The sequence below is a fragment of the Pterocles gutturalis genome, unplaced genomic scaffold, assembly GCF_000699245.1.
Source record: "Pterocles gutturalis isolate BGI_N339 unplaced genomic scaffold, ASM69924v1 scaffold6783, whole genome shotgun sequence".
Taxonomy (NCBI): Eukaryota; Metazoa; Chordata; class Aves; order Pterocliformes; family Pteroclidae; genus Pterocles; species Pterocles gutturalis.
Genome location: NW_010125458.1, coordinates 2571 through 26423, shown reverse-complemented (window position 1 = coordinate 26423; position 23853 = coordinate 2571). Strand labels below are relative to the sequence as shown.

The following is a 23853-nucleotide window of genomic DNA, read 5'->3' as shown; positions in this document are numbered from 1 at the left end:
GAAGAGACTACATTTATGTTCCTGGTCTCTGATGGATATGTTTATGGGTGCATTAATTTTTTTCTACAGCATTTTATGTTTCTGATGACATGGTGTACAAATCTGGGAATTTCTGTACAAAATGAATGCTGACAATTGTCCTGAGCTTGCAGGGGTACTTTATATATGTTCAAGAATCTAGAGAGCTACATCTTACTACAGGCGTGCACACTGGAAAGAGGATCTGCATACCCAATCTGGTATTAAGATAGATTTGTAGGAACCTCATTACAAATATGTGGATTTTGTGAGCTAGTGCTTTAACAGTGGTAGATTCATTTAAAGGGGAGAAAAATAAAGTCCAGTCCACTCTGGCAATACACTTGACGCACATTCCTCAGGGATTCTTTTTGTTGTGGTTTTGTTTTCAGTTTTTCAATGCAGGGTCACTTCATTCAAGTTCAACATCTCAGTTATGTGTTTCCTTTTTTTTCCTGAAGCCCGTCTTTTCCCAGCAGCCTTTAGAGAGCATCTATCTGGTTGAATGTATGCACACGGACTTGATTTATACCATCCCTACAGTGGCTGCACACAAGCCATTCCCAGGCTGGAGGCCATGAACATTTAATAGGGTACTGAGCCCAAACTGAGATTTTAAGATGAAGTTTGATCAATTTATGAGTGAGACTATATGGCATAGTCTTCTTTTATTATACACAACTGGATTCCGTAGCTTAAAAGCTGCTCTACCAGTACAATATTGTTTGCACTTATAGGAGAAAGAAAAAATTGCATATGACCAAAATTCCTGCCTTTTTTTTTTTTTTTTTTGCCATAAAATTGATGAAATGAAAAGGGAAAGCAATGAAACTAGCTTATTCAAAGAAATTGTTTCTTTTCCTTGCAGTGTGCACACTTCATGCTGTACAGGATCTCTATTCCTGCGTCTTTTTTAGGGTCCTGATACACTTCTTAATCATTTAAACCATGCCTACAGTGAAGCCACGTGACTGGAGACCTCCCTGGTTGCATAATATCCTATGCCCTCCCTTTGAAATACAGATGCCCATTGTGGATGGTCCTTGTATCTTGTACCAAAAGAGCATCACCTCTTTCCTGTAAGGGGTAAGGTGCCTATGGCTGATAATATGCATTTGATGGGCTACCTCTTTGTAAAGGGTCTGCTATGAGATACATAATATCTACATATATATCTGCATAGAAATCTGGAGAGTGAGGTAGGCAGCAGAATTTACCTGACAGACTGACAGGCAATAGTAAAATAATAAGGCAGCCGTAAAAATCATCTTGTAATCATAAAATCCTACTAATAAAGATCCAACAGCATATCAAAAAAGTAACATATGAATGATCTAATAGACAAAGCAAACCTGAAGGAAGAGTGCTTTTCACCTCCTGTTAACCAACATGAAAGGTTCTTTCAGAAGGTCATAAAGTCCGGTCCTTCCTTAAAAGTTAGTGGCTGGCCTGCTGACAGAAGCTACTGTTAGGAAGTCAGATGCTTTGCCTTGGGTGCACTCTCTTCTTTGGAAAAAGGAACAGTCAGGTCTCAGAGAACTCCATACAGAACAGCTGGAATAGTTAGAAGAGAGAAGTGTTTTCCTCCTCATTCTCCTCCATACATAGAACATATAGATACATATACATTTATACATACGTGCACATGTCTGAGCAGCAGAGGGGCATGTGTGTATAAATAATCTTTGCATGTAACAACTACTCCATATTTGCTAGGAATTTCAGCCTTATTTTTATTTGAACATGATTAGGAGCTCAGCGTAGAAAACAAGTCAAAAATTTCCCAGAATAAAGGCATTTTTGCCTGCAATTAAAATATTACTGAATTCTACTTAGATTGAGAAATAAATTCTGGAAATGCCTGCTTTATTTGTAGCCTATAGAGGGCACCTTGTCCTTACACACTGTAAGGTCTGCTCATGTTTATTACATCGCACCTGTTTGTGCAGGAAAAAGAACTAAGGAAATATAATAACAAATTTTAGAGGAAATGAGCAATTACTTTTATTTTTATTCTTCTGGTATAAAGCCAGATGAGTTTAATCAAAGGAAAATGAGGTTAGCATAAGGGGAAAATCAAGGTGATTAGCATTGCTAAGCAATCAAATATCTCTTACTTTAAGAGGTCAGTTTAAACCCAGATCTAGCTATTATTTGTCACTATTGCTTTCTGTAATTTCTTTGACCTTTCTTTTTATTCTTCTTTATTAACTGATGTGAAGTCTCGGTCAAGATGTTCTTTTTGTTTAGTGTAGAATGTGTGAGGAACATGCATATGATATGTGGGAATGAGATTTACGTTAAAGCTCCTGTGAGTTTTGGTTGAAAATGTTTATTATACCTTGTATAACTCATCAGGAATGTCTGATCGATATATCACCATGATTCACAGCATTTCATGATTAGGACAGCTATTTTAAGGGAACAATAACTGTTGAGATACCTTAATTTGACCTTTTGGCAGGTAGATAGCTATAAAAATATTCTTTGTGTAATCTGAACAATTGCTAGGGCTCTCCGCAATGGAGCATACTTCTTCAGCTCTTCCTTATCTGGTCTAACAACTGGGTCTTGCATAAACATACTTTTGCTTTTAAGTTAGTGGCAGAAATCTCTTTCTTTCCGTGTCTGGAATAGAAGCTTAGGTAGAATATGTTTAGTTATAAAGTGTGTCTTGTTGAAACAGTATCTTTGGGGCTTTGTTCTGTTGCCCTTCACAATAAATCTTGGTGCATTACATTATGCTAAGATCATAGGGCAATTTAAATTCATCCTGAGAGTTCTTCTATTTCACTCCAACTCAAAATATGTGAATTAATTTTTTTAAATCTGAGTTTTAATTGCAGTCCATTGGATGACTAGGAAGATGAGGCCATCACCATACCTTCTTATAGCTGAGAGTTACTGTAAAGAAAGAAAATGTGGCCACATGAGCCTTCTTACGATAGTAGGAGAATATTGGATCCTTCTTATCTGCCTGATGGTTGATGGAAGAAGAAAAATTTTCATTTGTAGTTTCTGTTCTTGCATCAGTTTCGCTGTCTCCTACTTTTTGCTTTCTGTCTTGCAGTATCCTTGGTAATAGCACAATATTAATTACCTAATGACACTGAATCCCATGTGCGTGTGGGACACCAAATATACCTACCATAGCTTGCTATATTCTTCCAGTTTCTGCTTTCTGCAGGATGTGGATTAATCACTTTCTCTTTCAGAAATGTACCAGCCAAAGTTCCCTGATGTATTTCTTTACTTCATATTGATCATTGTTAAACTATGGCCTCAGTTATTGCAAATATCAGTGAGGGATTGAAACTGATTGTAAATGGTATTCTTTATCACCTGATTTATGATTTCAAAATGTAATTCAGTAATGTCTGGTGGTGTAAGTCATACTTGAAATAAAATATTTTTTCCCCTTACTATATTATGCTGCTCTTCATGTGAGAAAGATTAAGATTACTGTGTAGTGAATTCAATGAAATATTTAAGCATTTATATTAAAATTAAGGGCAAACTTCCAATCTATTTTGTGAGAGTTTAAATATGCACAAATGAACCTACCTGAATCAGGGACCTAGTGTGATAGTAAAGTGTTCTTTTGGGATTCTGAAGAAATGTAATGTAATTTTTTTTTTTTTTTTGCTTGCTTTAGCCCTTGTGTTCAATGCCAGAAAGTGCACAGCCCTTAAGAAAACTTAAGAACTACAATAGTGATAGTAGCTGTGATAGTGGTAGCAGTATGTCAGAAACAGGAGAAGAAACTGAAAAGGAAGATCACAATGAAAAAAAAGAGAAAAAAGTTTCATATGATCTTGAAGAAAATAAATACAAATCTTTGGAACGATCAGGTAAGTTAAATGAGCACTCTTCCAAGTCTGGCATTCAAGATGAATTATATAAAATGCTTCAGTATTTCAGAATGTATCAACATTTGTAACTCCGGGTTTGCTTGTTTAGTCTTCTTTAAAATCTCTTCTAAATTTATGAAAATTAATTTTCAAAAAAGGGAAAAATTAATATTCTTTTGCCAAGAATGATAAAGAGAAGTGTGTGAATGTTCCTCTTTGCTCTTAGTTTTTTTAAGCAGATTTGTTATTTTTTCCCCTGTAAAAAGTAGTCTTATTAAGCTTGAATTAGCTGGAATGTAGAAAGGATAAAGAAATGTATCTGGAGACATATAGAAAGTAATATATTCCAGATGAGATCCCTGCACAGTTTTTTTTTGGTGATTGTTTTCTTGCTTGCTGCAGAGCATTAGTGTGACTGTGTTCTGTTGAACATGATAGATATAGCATGTTATTTTTTGTTTCAGCTGTGTATTGTTTCAAATAATTTAATCATGTAATTTCATGCATATAATGCTGCTTTTAAAATTTTATTTTTCATAGCAGCATCCTTTCTTTAGCAGAAGACTGAATTAAAAAACTGTACAGCTGGGCAGGAGCAGTAAAAGGAGACTGGATCTGCAAATATGAGATCCATCAACCAAATTTTCTCTCCTGCTTCCATATTCTCACAGTCAGGGAGCCACACATACTAGCCACATACTCTTTGACCTATAGGTCATATGCACTCTGTCATAAATCTTATGCATGTTACAGAGGACTGGAAGTCTACCTGATTAAATCTGGCTATGAGGAAGAAATAAATGTTCTTACAGAGTATGTAAAGTATGTATTATTAGAGGATCTGACATAAATAGCGGCTACATATATAGTTGTTGGTCAATGTACACTATAGCGCAACAGATGGGCACACATGTTGGTGACATATACATTGTTCGTTAAAGACTGAAAAATGGGTGTTAAAAGAACAATAAATAATTGTGTCATTAATTTAATTTGTCTGCAGGTAGAATGAACTGGAAACCTTCGATTAAAAATATAAAATCTCCATCATATTCATCCCCCACATCATCCACAGGTCCAATAAGGCGTTCTGTAAGCTGCCCTCGTTCAATATCAATATTGACTATGCAGTCACAAGCAGTTGAGCAACGTCCCTTTTCAGCCAAAGCATCTCTGCAAACCCAGCGTGCATCCTCAGTGAACAGGTCTCATTCTTTAAATCGCAGCCCGTCTTCAGCCAGAGTCTCTCAGACACCCAGCTTGGGAACTATGAACTCTTTGGGGGTGAGTTAACACAGCAGTTCCATTCAAAATGTGTTCCATTTCTCTAAAATTCAATAAATACATTACTGCTTTTACAATGTCAGAAAACCTGAGGTGCTATAGTTGATGCCATTTGACAGAAACTCGGGAGTGTAAGATTTCTAGACCTGCATGTGACTTTACAGTGAGCGCTAGCTGTGATGTTTCAGTGTTTCTGGTGCAGCAATACTTCTGACCCATACACTTTTTCCTTTTGGCACTAGACTGCCATATTCTTTGGTATCTCCTTCACAACCCAGGCATTTCTTCTTTTGTGTTTGTATGGTGGATCGCATATCCACTTATCCTTAGGCAGCGTTTGCTGGGATCAGTCCCAAACCTCATTCTGCATTTTCCTGGGTGTTGGAGCCAGTGAATTTCCATTCATGCTTTGGTACCTGACCTGTATTTTTCATCACCCAAACAATTCACCTGGAGTTGGGGCAAAACAAATTGGCACTTGTATCCCATATTTGCAGCCTTTTCTCTATTGTGGTGAGCTTTGACTGTGAGAAATCCTTTTGTAATGCTAATTAACTTCACAGTATTTACTATCTCTCATCATAATTTTTATCTGGTAGAACGCTTATTGTCTGTTCTGCCTGTGAGGCTTTGTCTCAATGATGTTTAAGGATCCTTTTGAATTGTGTACTGACATCTTGTGAAATACTCCTTAACATTGGTTTTCCATCTTTAAAGTCAGATAATAGAATTGGAAAGACATTAAGATTGTGTCTTCACCACAATGTGTTAAAGGTATTTTTTATCACATTAGCTATCTCAAGTTTAAAAAGTACCCTTTTATCATCAAGATGTACTCTGAGAGTTTAATGAGGTAGGGCTAATATAGATTTTTCTATTCCCATTAACTCTATATCAAATACAAATTACTGAAAGATTAAAAACAGTCTCTTACCATCTGACATTAAAAATGGGCTACTGAAATTAACGTTAGTAAGAAACCATATGTCCTTTTTCACTGAGAAATCTCCACCATAGAAATGATCGTGATATGCAGAACAATTATGTTGGGTGATAGAGCTCAGGTCATGCTTCTTAAAATAATGTGAATAAAATTACTTGCAAAATGGATAAGAATTACTCAGATGTTAGCACTGTATTGTGAATGTTCATAATTATTTTGGCAACTAAGAATAATATACTATATATTACAGCTAGAATAAAATTTAAATTGATAAACTGTAACTTACTAAGAAGAAACCATTTATGTGTGATAAAGTATTAGTTTATCTATCCTTTGGGCAAGAAAAGAGCAGTATATTGCCATTTTTGGAGGCTGCTGAGATCCAAATGTACTAAAGGTCTGGAAACTAAGTTTAGAATAAGCCATTTGCAGTTGGGAATTACAGACACATTATTATAGCAGCTATAAACAGAAGTGAATTTGGAAATATTTCCTATGTTATTTCAGCCACATTATTATATATCATATAGCAAAATATTTGGTTATGCTTGAAAATATTTATCACTTACTTAAGCAAAAATATCCCTAAGCATTGTGGTTCTTACAAAATACAAAGATTTAGAAATGCCTAAAACTTTTGCATTTCACCCTTGAAAAAACATAAAATTATGTCCACTCATCTTGCAAACACAGAAGTGTGCAAAAGTAAAGAAAGAGGATCAGAAATAGTTCTAACTAGTGTCTAAGATTTAAAGAAAACCCCCAAGCCCTTCAGAGATGGTCTTACACAGGCACTGCAGGGTTTCAAGTTGGTGTTGGCATAAAAATCATTGATATTTAAAAAAAATCCTGGATAATCAAAGACACTGTAAGAACGCCTACTGACCTGCATAGGAGCAAAGTGTCCTTATTTTTTAATGCTTCCTGAAATCTTGGCACAATGACATATAATTGGCAGTTTCTGTTAAATTGTTGCAGTGAAGAAATGAAAGGAAGTTTTTTACGACTAATTTTTTTTCCTTATGTTGAATTTGAATTTAAAGTCTGTTATCTAAATTTCAAATTTATATTTTAAATGGTGGGCATCACAAATATTGAATATATATTTGTTTATTTTGTTTCAAACAAACTTACATTTGAACTATTTTTCTTGAATTTCTTGACAACTATAAGTAATGGTGATGCATTAGTGTACATGAGGCATATGTGTGTATATTAGTTAAGCATTAGATATTATGTCTAGCCACTTTAATAATATATTTTATGTCATCCTATTTAAAATTTATTTTTGTCAAGGAAATATCTTTGTAATGTGATCTAATCACACGCCTGAATTTTTTCCTCGGCTTCATATTGTTTTTTAGAGTGAGTCCTTGCTGCAACAGAAAGCAAAAGAGCAAGAAGTTGCTTTGACAAAAGAGACCCTTCTCATTATCAATGACATGAGAATGAAGTTCCCAGGAAAAACAGATGAAGAATCAGAATTAATTATAGAAGATGTAAGTATCTATAAATAAGAGAGAAGGATTACAGGCTAGACATTTACTGTTTAATCCACAAAAATGAAGGAAAGTAGAAAGCTCAATTTATGATTCATGAGCTCCTGTGGCCTTAAAACTTCCATAACTCAGGATAATTCAAAAGATTTCAAAAGCCTGGAGCTTTGCATTCTTTCTTACCTTAAAATAGCAGCACTGAAAACATTCCTATGTCTTTATAAAATATATGAGAAACAATCAGGAAGGTTAGGAAAATTCAGTTTTTCATTATGGAGAAAGTTCAAACTTTTAAGTAAACTAAGAAGAATGTTACAATTCATTAACAGTTTATATTTCATTTGATATTGTTAGTACAGATCCTGACATGTTTAACTTGCTCTTGAACAGACATACAAGAGAACACCAAATGGCATGCTGCAAGGCAAACTGGAAGTTTGTTCATCATAAAGAACACCAGTCACACTCCTTCTGGCCCTTCTAGTTTGCCAGCTTACCCTTTCTTGCATCCAACATTGTTCTGAGACTCATCATTTGGTATCAAAGACTTGTGAAATGATGTCTGAGCTAAAGGACAGTTAAAAAGCAACACCTAGTATTCATATATAAAAGCAGCGCAAAGAAAGTAACATCAGCCTGGAAAATAAAAAAAAAATAAGGTAGAAGTTCTTTTCTCAGTCTAGTTGAGATCTGCAGGGATCTAGTAATTCATGTTAACACCTGTATTCTGGTGTAGTAAGCACAGTCTATGGTGTGTTAAAAGTAATCTAATTCATTATCTGGTTGGAAATGTCCTTTGCTCTGCAAGCTTTTGAAATGTTAATTATGTCTCTAGTAATCTGTGCAAATACATCACAGTGGAAAGGAATTCTTCTGTAACGATGGTTGATTTGGGTGATTCTGGAAGATAGCATCCATAACTACCATATTTAGTTTCTCATGTTAGAAATAAAATGTTTCATGAAATTTTCTCCTTCAGACGCGAGAGTGTGTGTCCATTTATGTACATATGGGAGTGTGTGTGTGTATGCACAACATCTAGTTGTGCTTTCTCATACAACATTAGCATGGTTATAAATGCTCTTTTTTATTGCAGAAATTTTTTATAAATTTGTCTTGCCTTAAACAGTTTCTGATGGGAAACTATTTCATCATGGAAGGAAAGAAGTAATGGTATATTAGTTGTCAGTGAGGCAGAACTTGTCATAGCTCTGGAACAGAATAGAAAGATAAAATTAAAATAAAAATGTATGTTCACAGCTTGAGCTATTTTGGTAGCATTTAGAAATCATAAAAGGAGAGTATTGCAGTTCATATAATATCATTTATAGAAAAGATGTTTTCAAGGTATGACTAATGTCCTTTATGCAGCAAAAAACCTCACTATTTAAATAGATTAGCAGTTATGCATTACTGAACTGATTGCTGTGTTCAAGGAATGCCAGCTGAGTCAGTCAAGACAAGTTTATACCTGCTTTGTAGTGTATGACTGTCAGAATCAGGTGGAAAAGAGGGCAGGATTAAATTGAAAGATTGCAAGCGTCTTTGCAAACATTCCCCCACATAAATTTGCAAATATTTTTCTATTTCTTTTAGAGAAAAGTTCTTCTCACAGAGGTCTTTTAGATGCTCACACTGTTTAGCATTAGGAATGCTCATGAATGAAGTGCCAGATTTCAGTTGTTTTTATGTGTATTTCTTTTATCTTGTGTTTTGCAATGACTACAGATTATGGATAATTGGAAGTATCATAAAACGAAAGTGGCATCCTATTGGTTGGTAAAACTGGATTCTGTAAAGCAACGAAAAGTAAGTGACATATATTTAATTTTCTGAAGATCATCTGAAGTAGACACATAGTAGTGTTTCTACTGGTGTTTAGCAATGTCTGGGAGTGACGTGAGATGCTAAAATAGTGGTTATTAATACTAACATATATATGAATTAATTCCACTGGAGGAAATTATGTTGCTCCATATTTAGACAAGCATAATTATCCTGGAATGTAATGTCAAAATCAATTTCTTTAAAAACTAGTCTGCTGAAAGAAAAGCAAACAAATAAATGATTAGTGCTTACATACCTAATTTTTAGCAAACATTCTTAGAAGTGTATTGATTCATCAGATAAGGGATAAACCAGTCAACAGTTTCAGACCAGGCATATTAACCTCTATTAGAGTTAGTAGTGATATTGCACTTGGTTATGTGAGTCTTCGACCCACAGTGTTACAACAGACCATGTTGAACAAAAAATAGACCAGCCAAGCAAAGATTATTGACATTGTTACAATGTCCAACTAACTGGCTTAGTCTTGCAAAGTACTAATAATGTTTATCATTCTGTCTTCACTCATCTGCTATCTAAGAGCTACTGTTGTGCATAGCATCTAAAGTGTTTTTAATCTGTTTAAAACCTGACATACGGTATTATGTCAGTCATATCTGTATGTCATATGTCAGTCAAAGTCATCTTCCCAGTGTAATATTTATTTTCCTTAATGTAGCAGAAATTATATCTATTATTAATACTTTCGTGCCCTAAAGCAGTATTTTGGGTCCTTCTCTGCCTTGGTCACTGACGCATTATATGGATTAGCATGTCAGTTCCAGGCATTTAATCTCTTTGTGTCTCCGTTTCACAATCTATTTTTATAGACCATAAAAGAAAGTAACTTAATCAAAATGCTGCATACATGATAAATATTATAATTGGAAAAGGTTGGTAGATTGTTATAGAAGAACGGAAGAACAATTTCAGATCCTCATCTCAAATTACTTTTTATAAAATTATCAGTATGATCATCAGTCTTACAAATTGCATTTTATTGAATATTGCATTAAATGCTTCCATTGTTGTACTGGGCAGAGAAAACATGTCGCTTTAATGTGATGTCATATGATAGAAATATGTTTGACTATTCAAGTTAAGTTCAAATACCAAATGGAATGTGTCCACACAGATTTCTAAAACTAAATCAGACATGACGAACTGAGGAAGAACTTGGAAATGTAGGAGGCTGTAATTTAATCAAAATTCTTCTCCAGCCTTGTCAAATGGCAGCACAGATCTATAATTTAGCAGAATTAGTTCTTGTGCCATTGACAGGAATCTGTAGAGCAACCAATTTCATTGGCTGAAATTACGCCATTTTTTAGTTTGATATTGAGAGCTATTCTGCTGAATAGCCCGTTGCTTAAAATGATCTCTTATTTCTTTCTGGTTACAGGAAAGAGCGCAATAATTCCAATATATGTGCACATAGGTCTTTTCTATTGTGTACATGTGGCAGTTGTAGCCTTTTGCCCCAAAGCGAGAGAGTCTTAGTGAGGGCCTGTAACAATGGTGCGATGGAGGAAGAGCTGCTGGGAGGAAGGGAGGGACAGAGACGTGCATACATACATAGATAACAGAGCCCAACGTTCACACTGCTGCTGCAATGGAGATCTTGTTTTCTCAGCGGGAATCTTTGGGACGGTTGGAATTGGTGGGGGATGTGTTGCTAGAATTACTTTCTTTAATCTATGATGCCACAAATGTGGAAGGAAGTCACCAGATTGGGCCAATCATTGCACCTGAGATACAGGGCTTTCGGACAAGACTGGCTAAGGTGCCTTTTTCAACCCTTCCTCGCAGGTCATTCCCCAAACCTATGGGAAGGAATTGCCACAGGAGAGTGATAAATCTGCTCTTTGAGGGACTGAGGCTATTTACTGTACATTCTTCAATTGCCCTTCCTAAGCTCCTTTTGGCCATCTGGCTTAGTTTACCTGTGTCTGTCTGTTTGTTTGGGTTTTTTTTTACTTTCTTTTCAATCTAGTCAGAATTTTCTTAAGTGTTACTTCAGAAAGGGTGGTTCTGTCCTTTATTTGACTGACAGTTATGTAAAACCAAAGGGCGCATGTACAAAGTCAGGATGATACAGGTTGATATGCCAGGCTGTTATTAGCAAAAACTGCACAATCAGAAATGTGGATTTCTTTGCTCTTCTTGTGAGGACATCTTTTAAAACTTAGGGGACTTATAATTCCTGAAGCACTAGTGGGCCCTTCATCTTTGCTTGCACTGGAAAATATTTGCCTTTTTTTCTTTTTAATGCTTTTACCCTCAATCCCTTCAAGCAATCAGATAGTTATTCTTAGAAGGGTGGTTTATAAAAACGGATTAACTTTGACAGTGACATTGCAGCTGAGGACTGCCAAATGTTTAAGCTTTTGTTGACTTGAAAGAAGGATGTTTTATATTCCAATGAGGTGGGTAAACGAGAAGCAAGCTCAAGGTGGGGAATATTTATGCGAGTAAGGAATCTGTTTCAAAGGTACCTTCTGCAATTTTGTGAAATACAAAACAGAAACTCAGTCCCCTTCACTATACTTAGTGGGAAATTCTAACACACAAGGAGAAAATACCTGCGCAATGTACTAGATTTCATAATGTTCATCCCTGACAGATATATTTGCTTAACAGTTATTCAACATGATGTAGAAAAATTAAACTAATGCTCATATTTTTAGTGTGTAATATTCCGGCATTACAGCAGAGATATAGGAGGCATTTAGAAGCAAGTTGAGAGTAAACCGATGAAATAAATACATACTAAAATTAAATTTAGTCTCCTGAGACTTTTAGGAAAAAGAGACTTTTGTATGGGAGGAGTTGTGACTGCTTCATGTTACATCACTTTAAGTAATTTCTTTAAAAGTGTTTTGATGGTTACCAGAGGGTTTTGAATATGCTCTTTCATACCATCTTGTTCTGTTACACCTAGATAATTGGCTATGTTAAAGTAAATTATATAAATTAAAGTAAACAGAAAGATGAAGGCAAACTAGGAAAATTAACTTAGAAAAATTAGGATATAGGTTTCATGAAGTTCCAGCTCTTGTGCAATGCCTTGTCTCTTTTCTTAAATGGATGATTGAGGCCATGTTTGCAAATCAAGAACAATTAACTGGGATGTTTTCCCTCTGGCATATTGGCAATATCAACACAGTAAAAACAGCAAGAAAGTTTCTTTTCCAGAGTACCTGGCAGTCTGCGGCTTGCTTTAAGATGCAAGGTTCAGTCCTTAGTTTTCTTCAACTCCAGGTGCTAAAGTAAAAGAAAAAGCTCTACACTGGCATCATGGTTCTCAGTTCATGTCTTTTGGACTAGTGAGAGAATCTATACAGGGTGGAATTGTTCTGTTTTACACAGAGAGATAAATTATTACTAGACAGTGTAACACTGTAAAGAGATGTATGGTTGATGCTTTTAATTTAGGGACACGGTTCAAATGGGTGTATACAATCACAGCAGCTGGCCATTTGTGTGGGAAAGCCTTAATCAGGCAAGACACAAGGAAGAGGCTGCTTGAGGAGCATTAAGACAGTAAGCTAATGCTGCTAAGGGAATGTCTGAAAATCTGGACCCATTCCACAAATGTGGGGCAGTCCAAACCCTGGGTTTAGGTCTTGCAGTAACTAAACAAGATCAACATACTTAGGTTATAATTTACTACTCTTTCTATCTCACTCTTTGGGAGGAAGAGACCACAGGTTTAGTTTTTAGTATGTTAGACACCTGCATTCATAAAGATTCCCAACAGAGAGGACAGCATTGTATTTGCATTGGGTTATTACATGCATGAAATTAGTGCTGAGTAATTCCTAGGTCTTCAGAAAAGAGCTTGAATAACATGAAAATGACATATTTAATCGAGGTTGTCATTATTAGGTATTAATAGATTTTCTGCCCATTAAGCATTACACTTTACTATGCAGCTTCATTGTGCTATTGCAAGCATTTTGTTTATTTATGCTTTGTTTCACTCATCATGTCTAATCATACTATTTATAAACATCAGCTTGTTATGCAGGACCAAAAAAATGTCAGTCCTACACCATGCTTCTGTACTTTACTGTTCTACTAAATCTCCTTCATGTGATTCAGCTTGTCATAACATATCTGACAGTTTCCTGGGATGGTATTGTACCTTCTAATCCACATTTTATACCAAATAAATTAATACGTCCATCGGTTCACCAGCCACTTGAGCGTGACTGTTTTTTTGGAAGATGCTGTTTTGCAGAAGAGGTAGTAAGAGTGTCTCCTTTACAGGAAATCATGTTGATTTAACTGACATTTTTGTTTGTAGGTTACATGCACTGTAGGCTTTTTTTAGGAGAGATTTTACACTGTTCAGAATGCCAGTGTGGGGCCAAAATAATAGTTTGGTCACAAAACTATTGCCAGTCTTATTGATAGTACGTAACTAGACAGCAAAGTAGCAGCCAAGACACTCTGGAGCCTGTTTCTCTCCAGCAATTATGGAGGGAACCTAGAGGCCTGACTTAAGAGAAGGTACAGATGTTTAAAAGCCGGCAGGATTAGCCCCACCTTCCTTGTCCCAGTTCAGTGGGATGTGCAAAGGTGTATCCATGAGGACTCTGATGAGTTGGATGCACAACTTACTGGGTAAAACTCTCAGTACTGTATGAATGCAGCTTAGTGTTTTCTTCACCCACATCTTTACACACTTGCATTTAAATGTAGAGTCCATTGCATTTCTATAAACATTGCTATTTTAAATATCTTGCTGATTATTTTATTCATTTCACTACACTGTTTCCTGCATGAAAGGTAAACTAAAATGGTTTGATCTAGGCTAACACTGAGCTTAAACAGACATTAAACCACAGTTTGTAGCTTTTAAGAACATTTTAGTTCTTTATAAAATAGATGGTATTTTAAAAGGGAGTGGGAAAAGAAGAGGAGATAATCTTCAAATATATAATATATATAATATTTGGGTTGTTAATTACATTGCTTCTAGTCTGTAATTGTGTCTATTTTGTTTCTTTTTTAAACTTTGTCATTTAAATGAGCTAGTATTGAACAGACTGACAAAAGTAGAAATTAACTTTTCTGTAATAAAAATAAAATATTTTTATTTGTCTTTGCAAAATGTTATTGACAGAAAAAGCATATCATAAAAGTTTGCTGATGAATGCACAGAAACTAAACATAGACATCTGTGGGAATTAACGGCTATGCAGTCATCTGTGCGTGTGTGTGTGTGTGCAGTGAGTCAGTGAACAGTTGGATTTAGATTTTGCAATATGCCTTTGCTTTGACTTGCTTAGAATACTCTTTCTTAGGTCTTGGATATAGTCAAGACAAGTGTTCGCGAAGTTCTGCTGCATGTCTGGAAGGCTCCAGACATTGAAAATTTACATCTGTACCGTCTCTTTAACCGTGTATTTAATCGCTTACTTTGGAGCCATGGTCAAGGCCTATGGAACTGTTTCTGTAATTCAGGGTAAGCTTATTTTTTCTTATCTTAGTGTTCTTCATAACTTCACAATTACAATCAATACTGGCATGCTTTGTTGCTCATTTGCATTTGAGAGAATGCTGTAATACATTGACGTTGTTTTAAAATCATCTACAAATACAGTATAATTAGAAAAATAATAATTTAGGCCAACCATTTCAATAATGGAATCAGACATTTAGTGATGTATTTACAAATATAATAATCTAAGGAAAAAAAATCTAATTTTCAAAATATTTGAGATGTAGGTCAACTCTTTCATTGGATGGTGCACAATTTTGAGGCCAGACCACTGTTAAGTGTCAAATGTGGACTTACTCTCAATGGAAATCATTGTCATATCCATTTGAGCTCAAGATTTACAAGGGAAAGAATTCAGTCACAAGTGCAGGTGACATCTCATGCCAAATGCAAAGTCACTTCTGTGATTTACAAATAATGAGTTTGAATTTCTGTGTTTGATTATATTCACTATTTCCCACACCGGTGGGAATTTAAGTATATGCAGAACAGGAAATGTCCCTGCTGAGGTAAGCAGATATTTTTGGTTTGGGTAGCAAATGCAAGTTTTCCATGGGGAAAAAAAATCAGGCCATATGTTGAAAGTTCAATATCCTACACTTCAATTCTACATTCTTGAAATCAAAGGCATTTGTGTAAGGATAGGTGTGGAGGATCAGATCAGAGGTATAAAATAATCCCCCACCTGTGAAATTTCTTCATAAAGTAAGAATACAAATGTTTAAATATGACTGTGTTGCATTCAAAAAAGACATTTTCTCTCTAAGTATATACAATGTCTAAAGAATGGCAGGGGTTTTGATTAGCTTGCATAAGGTGTTCTAAGAGATTTATTGAACATGAACTACAGCAGACACAATAGTAAGCTAATGGATATTGTATGTACAAAGGAATCAGGTCAGTATGTTCTTCACATATAGTCATTTGTCATATGTAGAGAATACAGGTAATGCACTTATTGTTTCCCAACAAAATGGATAACAAGAAGAAGAGGGATTTGAGAGTATCCAAAAGGTCATCAGTGTTTTGGGCTTTTTTACCATTATCTTCTCATTGCTGAAGGTTTGTTGTTGTGCAAAACTCCAAAAGTTAAAGTAGGGTGAGAAAATATTTCCGTGTTTCCAGTCTGAAACATTTTTTTATATAATCTCCAGCACCTGTAGGGTCCCTTCTTTATGCCAGCAGAAGTGTGTGAAGTCTTTAGTTCAAGCTCATTTTTTGTCGTCATAAAATATAATAATTACTTTACCTTTTAATAATGCTGTTATTATTTTGAATTTTACTTTTAGTGTGCAAATCTAATATGCATGAAAATTCTCATTTAAGATTTTTTTTCCTCTACAAAGAATGGTTTTTGTTCAAAAGCTTTGAACAACTCTGCTGCTCAGTTGGCTCAGGAGAAGAGTCTTTGAGCCAGCAGAAGAGTTCAATGACAAGTAGGATTCCTCATCTAGCAATAATTTCATTCATGCAGAACAAGACTCAGATGACTTCAAAGTGGGGCTAAATTTTTTGACAAAGGTCCAATTTTGTGTGAAAGCAGTTGCTATGTACAAGATTCTAAAAAACACTGTAAAAGTAATATACAAATATCCAGTATGTGTAGAGACCATTCTGCATGTAATATAGTTAATATAGAATTCACAGAAGAAAACAGAAAGGCTGTTTGTACCTTCCCAGTATGCTGTTTGTTCAGTTACAAGCATCCTTCTTGCCACATAATCCACAACACAGAACTCAACAGCACCTCTATAACGGAGAGGCCAGCTTCTCATCACTCCTCCTTAGAGTTCATTGTGCCATTTTAAAGAACAGATTGACATTTGTGGAACTTGGGGAAACATGTTGGGAAGGCATATTAATGTGCTAATTCAGAAACAATATGAGTCTATGACATATACTGAGTTATAGTACTTTGACTATTTGTAAGATATATGTCTTGGGAGGAGAACAGAGCTAATAGCCCTAAGGTTTCCTCTTGCTGGTTAGATCTCTGCTAGGCATATACCATTTTAGCAAAAAGAATGAACAAAGAAACAAAGAAAACCTCAGTGAAATAACCACAATGTAGATGGCTTCATAAAGCTACGTTTGTTTTACTGTGTAATAAACAATTAAAATATGAGAAAACTGGTAGAACCAGTTGACTTCAGATGGTTATAAAAAAGAATAATACATAATTGACAATATGTGCAATCAAGCATAATACTCTTTTCTGGAACTAGTGAGGACTCCATCATTGCTTACTAATATATGGAAACTAAAGTTACAGCGTAAGAAATTAAGCTTCCTTAGGTAACAGTACTCTGATCCTTGTTGACTGCTGTATAACAGAGTATGAACTGAATCTGTGTAGCGCATGGAGGAGGTTGCACAGGCACATGTCTATGAAAGCTCATTAAAATTCACATATATATTTCAAAATCTCTATCTTTGTTATTAGGGTAACCATATACCACTATATTCATAAGTGGCCATAGTTATAGCAGGCCGTATATTATTTTTCAATGATAAAATCCCTCATAACTGTAGGAAAGTGATCACAGACCTCAAAGCCCAGAACTTAAGGAATTTATCAGGAAAGTTTTTTCCACAAGATTTTGGAGATTTATGTATTGAATTAGAATATAATTATGTGTAGCACTGTGAACCTGTTGAACGAATGCAATACTTAGAACTTCATCTTGCTGCTTTCTACCAACCACCACATGACTTCATGAGGAAAGAATGAAGACAACAGATTATTTTCCATGTAAAAATACATGTGGATAGTTCCCAGACAGGACACAAGACTGAGAAAAAAGTATATTAAAGAAAATAGAATCTCTTCAAGTAGGACAATTATTCTGTTTATGAAGTGAAACCGTTTTGATGCCTTATAACCAATATTTCTTAAACAATTAATTATCATAGAATAATAGAATGGTTTTGGTTGGAAGTGACTGTAAAGATCATCGAGTTCCAACCCCCCTGCCATGGGCAGGGACACCCTCCACTAGCCCAGGTTGCTCAAAGCCTCATCCAGCCTGGCCTTGAACACCTCCAGGGATGGGGCATCCACAGCTTCCCTGGGCAACCTGTTCCAGTGCCTCACCACCCTCACAGTAAATAATTTCTTCCTAATATGTAATCTAAATCTACCCTCTTTCAGCTTAAATCCGTTACCCCATGTCCTATCACTGTGCTCCCTGATCAAGAGTCCCTCCCCATCTCTCCTGTAGCTCCCTTCAGGTACTGGAAGGCTGCTATAAGGTCTCCCTGCAGCCTTCTCTTCTCCAGGCTGAACGACCCCAACTCTCTCAGCCTGTCCTCATAGGGGAGGTGCTCCAGCCCTCTGACCATCTTTGTGGCCCTCCTCTGGACTCACTCCAGCAGGTCCATGTCCTTCCTGTGCTGAGAACTCCAGAGCTGGATGTAGTGCTGCAGGTGGGGTCTCACGAGAGCAGAGTAGAGGGGGAGAATCACCTCCCACAACCTGCTGGTGATGCTTCTTTTGATGCAGCCCAAGATACAGTTGGCTTTCTGGGTTGCAAGTGCACACTGCCGGCTCATGTTGAGCTTCTCATCAAGCAACACCCCCAAGTCCTTCTCCTCAGAGCTGGTCTCAATTCATTCTCCGCCCAGCCTGTATTTGTGCTTGGGATAGCCCTGACCTGGGGCCATTATATGGATAATAATTAATGCTTGCATCATTTGAAAATTATACGTGCAGTAGAAATTCTGTAGGCTTGAACAGTTTTAGCTGGAACATATTATCTAGACTGAGGAGCCAGGCTGAAAAATCAGTTAGCTCTACATACAGTTTATCTTTTAGTCATTAATGATCATAATTTCATTCTAATGCAGTGTAATTTTAAAAATCTCACTAGACAGGAGTAAGTTTGTTGGTTCTTTCATGTTGTTGTAAGGACACACTTTCTATGCTAGGGATGTTAAATCTGCTGATCTCAGTGGATGTGGCTAAATCATCCTGGATGCTATGTTGAAGACAGATGCAGCAAATTTTCTTCACTCTGTGAAGTGCTTCTTTCATAAACAAACAAAAACCTCAAGTTTTCAAACCATCTCTGCTACTGGATAATATTTTGACCAAAAAAAAAATCTTTACAGGGACCGTGTTGCCTTTAAAACAGATGTAATGATCTGTAATCTGGGCAGAACTTTGCACAAACGGAAGTCTTGAGGTGTATGCAAAGTACTATTTTTGTCTTCTTCGGTAAAACATACTTGGTTTACATTGATATGGTAGGGTTTGGGGTCTTTTTGGAAGGATAAATGGCTTTTTTAGAAAACAAAAGCATGATGGTCTGCATTTCAAAAAGGAATGCTTCTATAGATATGCTTTGCAAGTTGCAATTAATTGTAGAAGACCAACTCCATAGGACCAGATGGAATAATAATTAGTATTTGAATAACTAAACTGAGAAACTCTCCTCATATGATTGTTTGAATGATGAAGCAGAGGACATACTAATCTCCTGTAAATTAATTTAATATTTGTTTTTAGTATTATGTACTTAAATTAGAAGATTATTAGTATGGTGTGTAGGTAGACATCTAGAATTAATTTATTACTTTTATTAATTCCTTAAATATCACATCACATTCACATTCAGGTGGTAGCCTGTGAAAATTAATAGGTGTTTTTTGTTATTCGTATTGTAAGACACATATACAATTATGTGACAGTAAATCTTTATGTGTTAAACCTAAGTAATGGCCCTATAAATGCTTTAGGGAACAAACCCAATGAAAAAATGGCTTGTGGACATTTCACATATGAAGATTAACTTCTTAATTTGTGTTTTGGACTCAGCATCTGCCAGCATTTGTGTTAAATAGCATAGACCTTTGCTGTAAACAGGCAAGGTCATGCTTTTTCTCTTCTTCCTCTTTTGTTAAATCTGATACAAAGCAGTAAGGCTCTCAGATTGCGATTTGTGACAGAAAACATGAAGTTGTGTGTTTTTCCCTAACAGGAGCTCTTGGGAAACCATATTCAGTAAAAGCACAGAGGTGGTTACTCCTGAGCAACTCCAGTGTTGCCAACGAGTAGTACAGCTTTGTAAACACTGCCTGCTAGTGGTTTACAAATATTCATCAGATTCAAGAGGATCCCCAACTGGGATTAACCCCCACTGGGATGATACAAGGTATACATTTCAACATTCTCTTCCTAAATAATAAGTATAAAGGATAGTCTTGGAACAGGTTTCAGTCAATGTTGCTACCATTACACTTCTCTTTAAGCCTAGTTCCACTATGTGTTTAAAAAAACCCAAACAACGCGACCCCCCAACATTTCCCTTGATCCCGAGTTTCTATTGTTCTAATCTCTCAGCCCACTCATGAAGTTCTACTAAAAGAATCGATATACACATTTTGTGTGGAACTACACTTATTAAAGCCTTGCTTACCTACCGCCCAAATAGCTGCGGCAAAGGCTTTCCATAAAGTGAAGTGAAAATTTCCTTTCTTCCCTTTCTCAGATCCCTCAAAGTCATTGATTCCAGATTTGCATTCCTAGAGGTATCCTAACATGTATGATACTTTTGGCTTCACGTTCGCAGTGGGATGCTATAGGGGCACAGCTCCAGCCAAGGGTCAGGTAAGTGCCATCTAATTTACTGTATTGCACAGTTTTGCAAAGTTGATTTCCAAAACCTACAGATTGAAAGTTTTATTATTTCATCTTACAGAGCATAAATATATTTTCAAACCTTGCAAAACAGCATCATATAGTAAAAAAAATTATTTGGCACTTACCTGATTCTCCACTGGCTGGTGTAGTTCTCCAAGCAGACACAATAGGGATAATAACATTGTCAGTGCAGGGATTACTGAAAATGCTCCAACTGTGGGAGTCAACGATCTGCAATTTAACAGTTGTAGGTGGAGAATTAAATGTATGTTTCAAATTACTAGGCTTCCAAATTCTATCTATAATGGCAATTTGAATTATTATGTATAAAAACTTACAAATGCCTTGTTTATATAAAACGTCTTACAGACATTATTTCATAGAAGGGCTTTATGAGTTAAATATTACGTGAAAAGCAAACCTTTGATATATTATCTGTTAAACTTATTTTATTACTTAATTGCTTACTTGCTGCATCTCAGACTAGTTATTTGATACACTGAACCCATTTGTTATTGTCATGTGGATCTTAAGGCACTCTAACTTAATTTAAAACCAACCAGATAATGAATTTGTTTGGTCACAGCAAAAGTACAAGTATGTTAGCCACAAAACAAATCATATTCAATATTAACATGTACTGAGCTATAGCAGGAGTATGGTAAAGTCATCTGGATTAGCTAAGACTAGAAAATCTTCAACCCTGAAGTTTTTATTACTTTTACTGTTAATACTGCAGAAAATTTTTCATCATGACCAACCACAAGCCATTTGAACTGATCAGGTTACTCTCCAGCTAACAGGCTTGCATTTGGAAAGCACTGAAAGGGATGGTCCAACAGAACTTTCTCATCTCCAGTTTCTGTGTTACTTTCTTTGGATACTGAATGGAAGTTTATTCATAAATTTCACAGGCTAGAGGAATCTAAACCCTCTATATTCTAAATATCAGTATGTCTTCAGCACTGGAGTGTCATCACGATTACAGTTTTTATATTAATCTCCACAAATGTTATATCTATAATGTGGATACGGCAATATGCTAGTTAACTGCGATATTCTGAATTTGTGAAATGAAAGATATGTGTGGAAATAAATACTTTGGCCATTATGCCTCACAATTGTGAGATAATGAACTATTTTTCTAGAGATCAGAGAACCACAATACTATTTCACTTTTCATCTCTTTGTGTTTTTAAGGATATAAGAATCTGCACTAGTAATAATATTTTTCTTGACTCTCTGTAAAATTGTGTGAAGTGCAAGAGGAGATGAGAGTATAATTTAATAAATGCACAAAAAGTCAATTTTTTCAAGACTTTGTAAGATCTAATTTGAAAAACTTTGTTTTTTCTGAGCACAACATTTTTTTGTTTTGTGTTTATGAAACAAATTTTTGTGAAACTAAAGCTTCAAAGATTACAAATAGATGTCTCTTTAGCTGGGAAAGTTTATTGGTACAGGGAGAGAGAAAAAGATAATGAAAACAGCCACAGAGTTATTTTTTCACTTTTCGAATTTGTTCTCAATCACATCTCCTAACTATAAATCCACTGTATGTCATGAAGAGAATGAACAGGAGTATTAATGTAAATGTGCATTAATTTAATTTTTTTCTCACAAAATTTAAACTGTAAAGAAAACAACAGGAGAGCTCAAAACCTATACCAAAATCTCTTTAAAATAACAGCTAAAATAATACTGTATAAGAAGCCAGACTTTTCATATTTTGATAAATCAGCTGTGTTACAAAATAAAAAAAAATACCATCTACTGCTAGATCCTTAGAGCTTGCTAAATAATTTTATCTATTACCTGGCATATTCTCTGGGAAGCATTAGGGGTTTTTACTGTACCGTCAAAAGCAAAGGTAGGACTCAGTCTGGTGACATAGTGAACCATCAATCTCACCACCAACCCATACCAAATCAGACTCTATTTTTTTGTAAATTGTTTAAAAAAATGTATTGGTGATAATATTTTTATAATAACAGCTTTTCTCAGAGCTTAAACCAAATGTGTACAGTGCCTTATATAGATTGTCTCCCATTGACAGTGTGATGCTGTTTCTATCCATGTAATAAGTAGGATCAGTCTTTTAACTTATTCATCATTCATCATTATGATTCACTAGAATGATGCAACAATTTTTCATCAATAATTTACACAATGTGTTGTGTTAATCCATCCTAACATTGAGATAATTCATTATGAAATTCTGATTTAGTGTGGATATTATTTTTGCATACTTCCTGTGCTCATCTAATGACTTCTGCAATTAACTATTAGGAAATGATAACATGAAAAGATTTAGGAATTAATATTAGGCATATGATAAATTATTGCTTGTATTATTACATAAAATACAAGCTATATAGTTGCCTGAATTTAAAAAGTAAACAGTCACTGATGTGACTTACCAGGTTGCAGCATCATCATTTCTTGCTTTACTAGAGTAGTGATGATGGCATGTCTACTGTTAAAGAATAGTGATGATAGCATGTCTAACCTAAGCTGAAAATTTCTGGTTTTTCCCTAATCAACCTTTTTTGCAACTTTTTATAAGCTGGTTAACATCAATTGCAGTTTTTACCCGGTTTAATTGAAGAAATAGTACTACAATAACAGAGAACAGTGGGTAAAGTATTCATTATTGGTAGTAGTGTTATGCAGGATGTCATTTATCCACTTGCTTTAAAGGACTGGAAAGATGTTTCATCCTCATACAACATCTTGAAATTTTGCTACAAATTTCTCTGAGTTTAGATCTGTTAGCTAGTGCCTAATGCCCTGTATGTTTTATAAATACTATTTACATAATTTCTTGCATACAGTGATTATAAGGTATGGCACATGAACAGCTAATTATTTTGCTCTTGAATGTCACTTTGCCTGTAAACTCTGCTATGTTTTTCATATCCCTTCTAGGTGTTTATTGCCAGGACCTTCACTGTTCATCATGAAATCATCCTCGTCCATCCTTAGCTGCAGTTCATCTGGAACACCTCGCCCTAACTTTTTGTTCACACACAGATACAGTCACTTGTGAAGCAAAAGGAAGGTTGCTGTTCTTCTTAAATAATTGCATTCCTTTTTTTTTTTTTTTCAAATTAAAATTTGTGATGCAGCTAAATATAAGCACTGCTATATATTTACTACCATATTATGATAATTTAGCCAAAAACCTATTGTAAAAGCATAGCTTTTCTGGAAACATAATAAACCTTGTTGTTTACACACACATGTGAATGTGATCTTGCTAGGTTTATAAGTAATTCCTTCCT

At 35.4% G+C, this 23853-nt stretch overlaps 1 protein-coding gene across 1 annotated transcript in view; it reads left to right on the top strand.

Annotated features, from left to right (window-relative positions):
* The window catches only part of TTLL7 (tubulin tyrosine ligase-like family, member 7), a 52570-nt gene extending 28952 nt beyond the window's left edge, over positions 1-23618 (top strand). Inside the window, exons 14-20 of the mRNA XM_010078570.1 lie at positions 3674-3869; positions 4873-5153; positions 7461-7595; positions 9321-9401; positions 14732-14892; positions 19908-20081; positions 23498-23618. Coding sequence (XP_010076872.1) covers positions 3674-3869; positions 4873-5153; positions 7461-7595; positions 9321-9401; positions 14732-14892; positions 19908-20081; positions 23498-23618 — 1149 coding nt within the window. The remainder of the gene's footprint in view (positions 1-3673; positions 3870-4872; positions 5154-7460; positions 7596-9320; positions 9402-14731; positions 14893-19907; positions 20082-23497) is intronic.
* Positions 23619-23853: the final 235 nt, after the last annotated feature.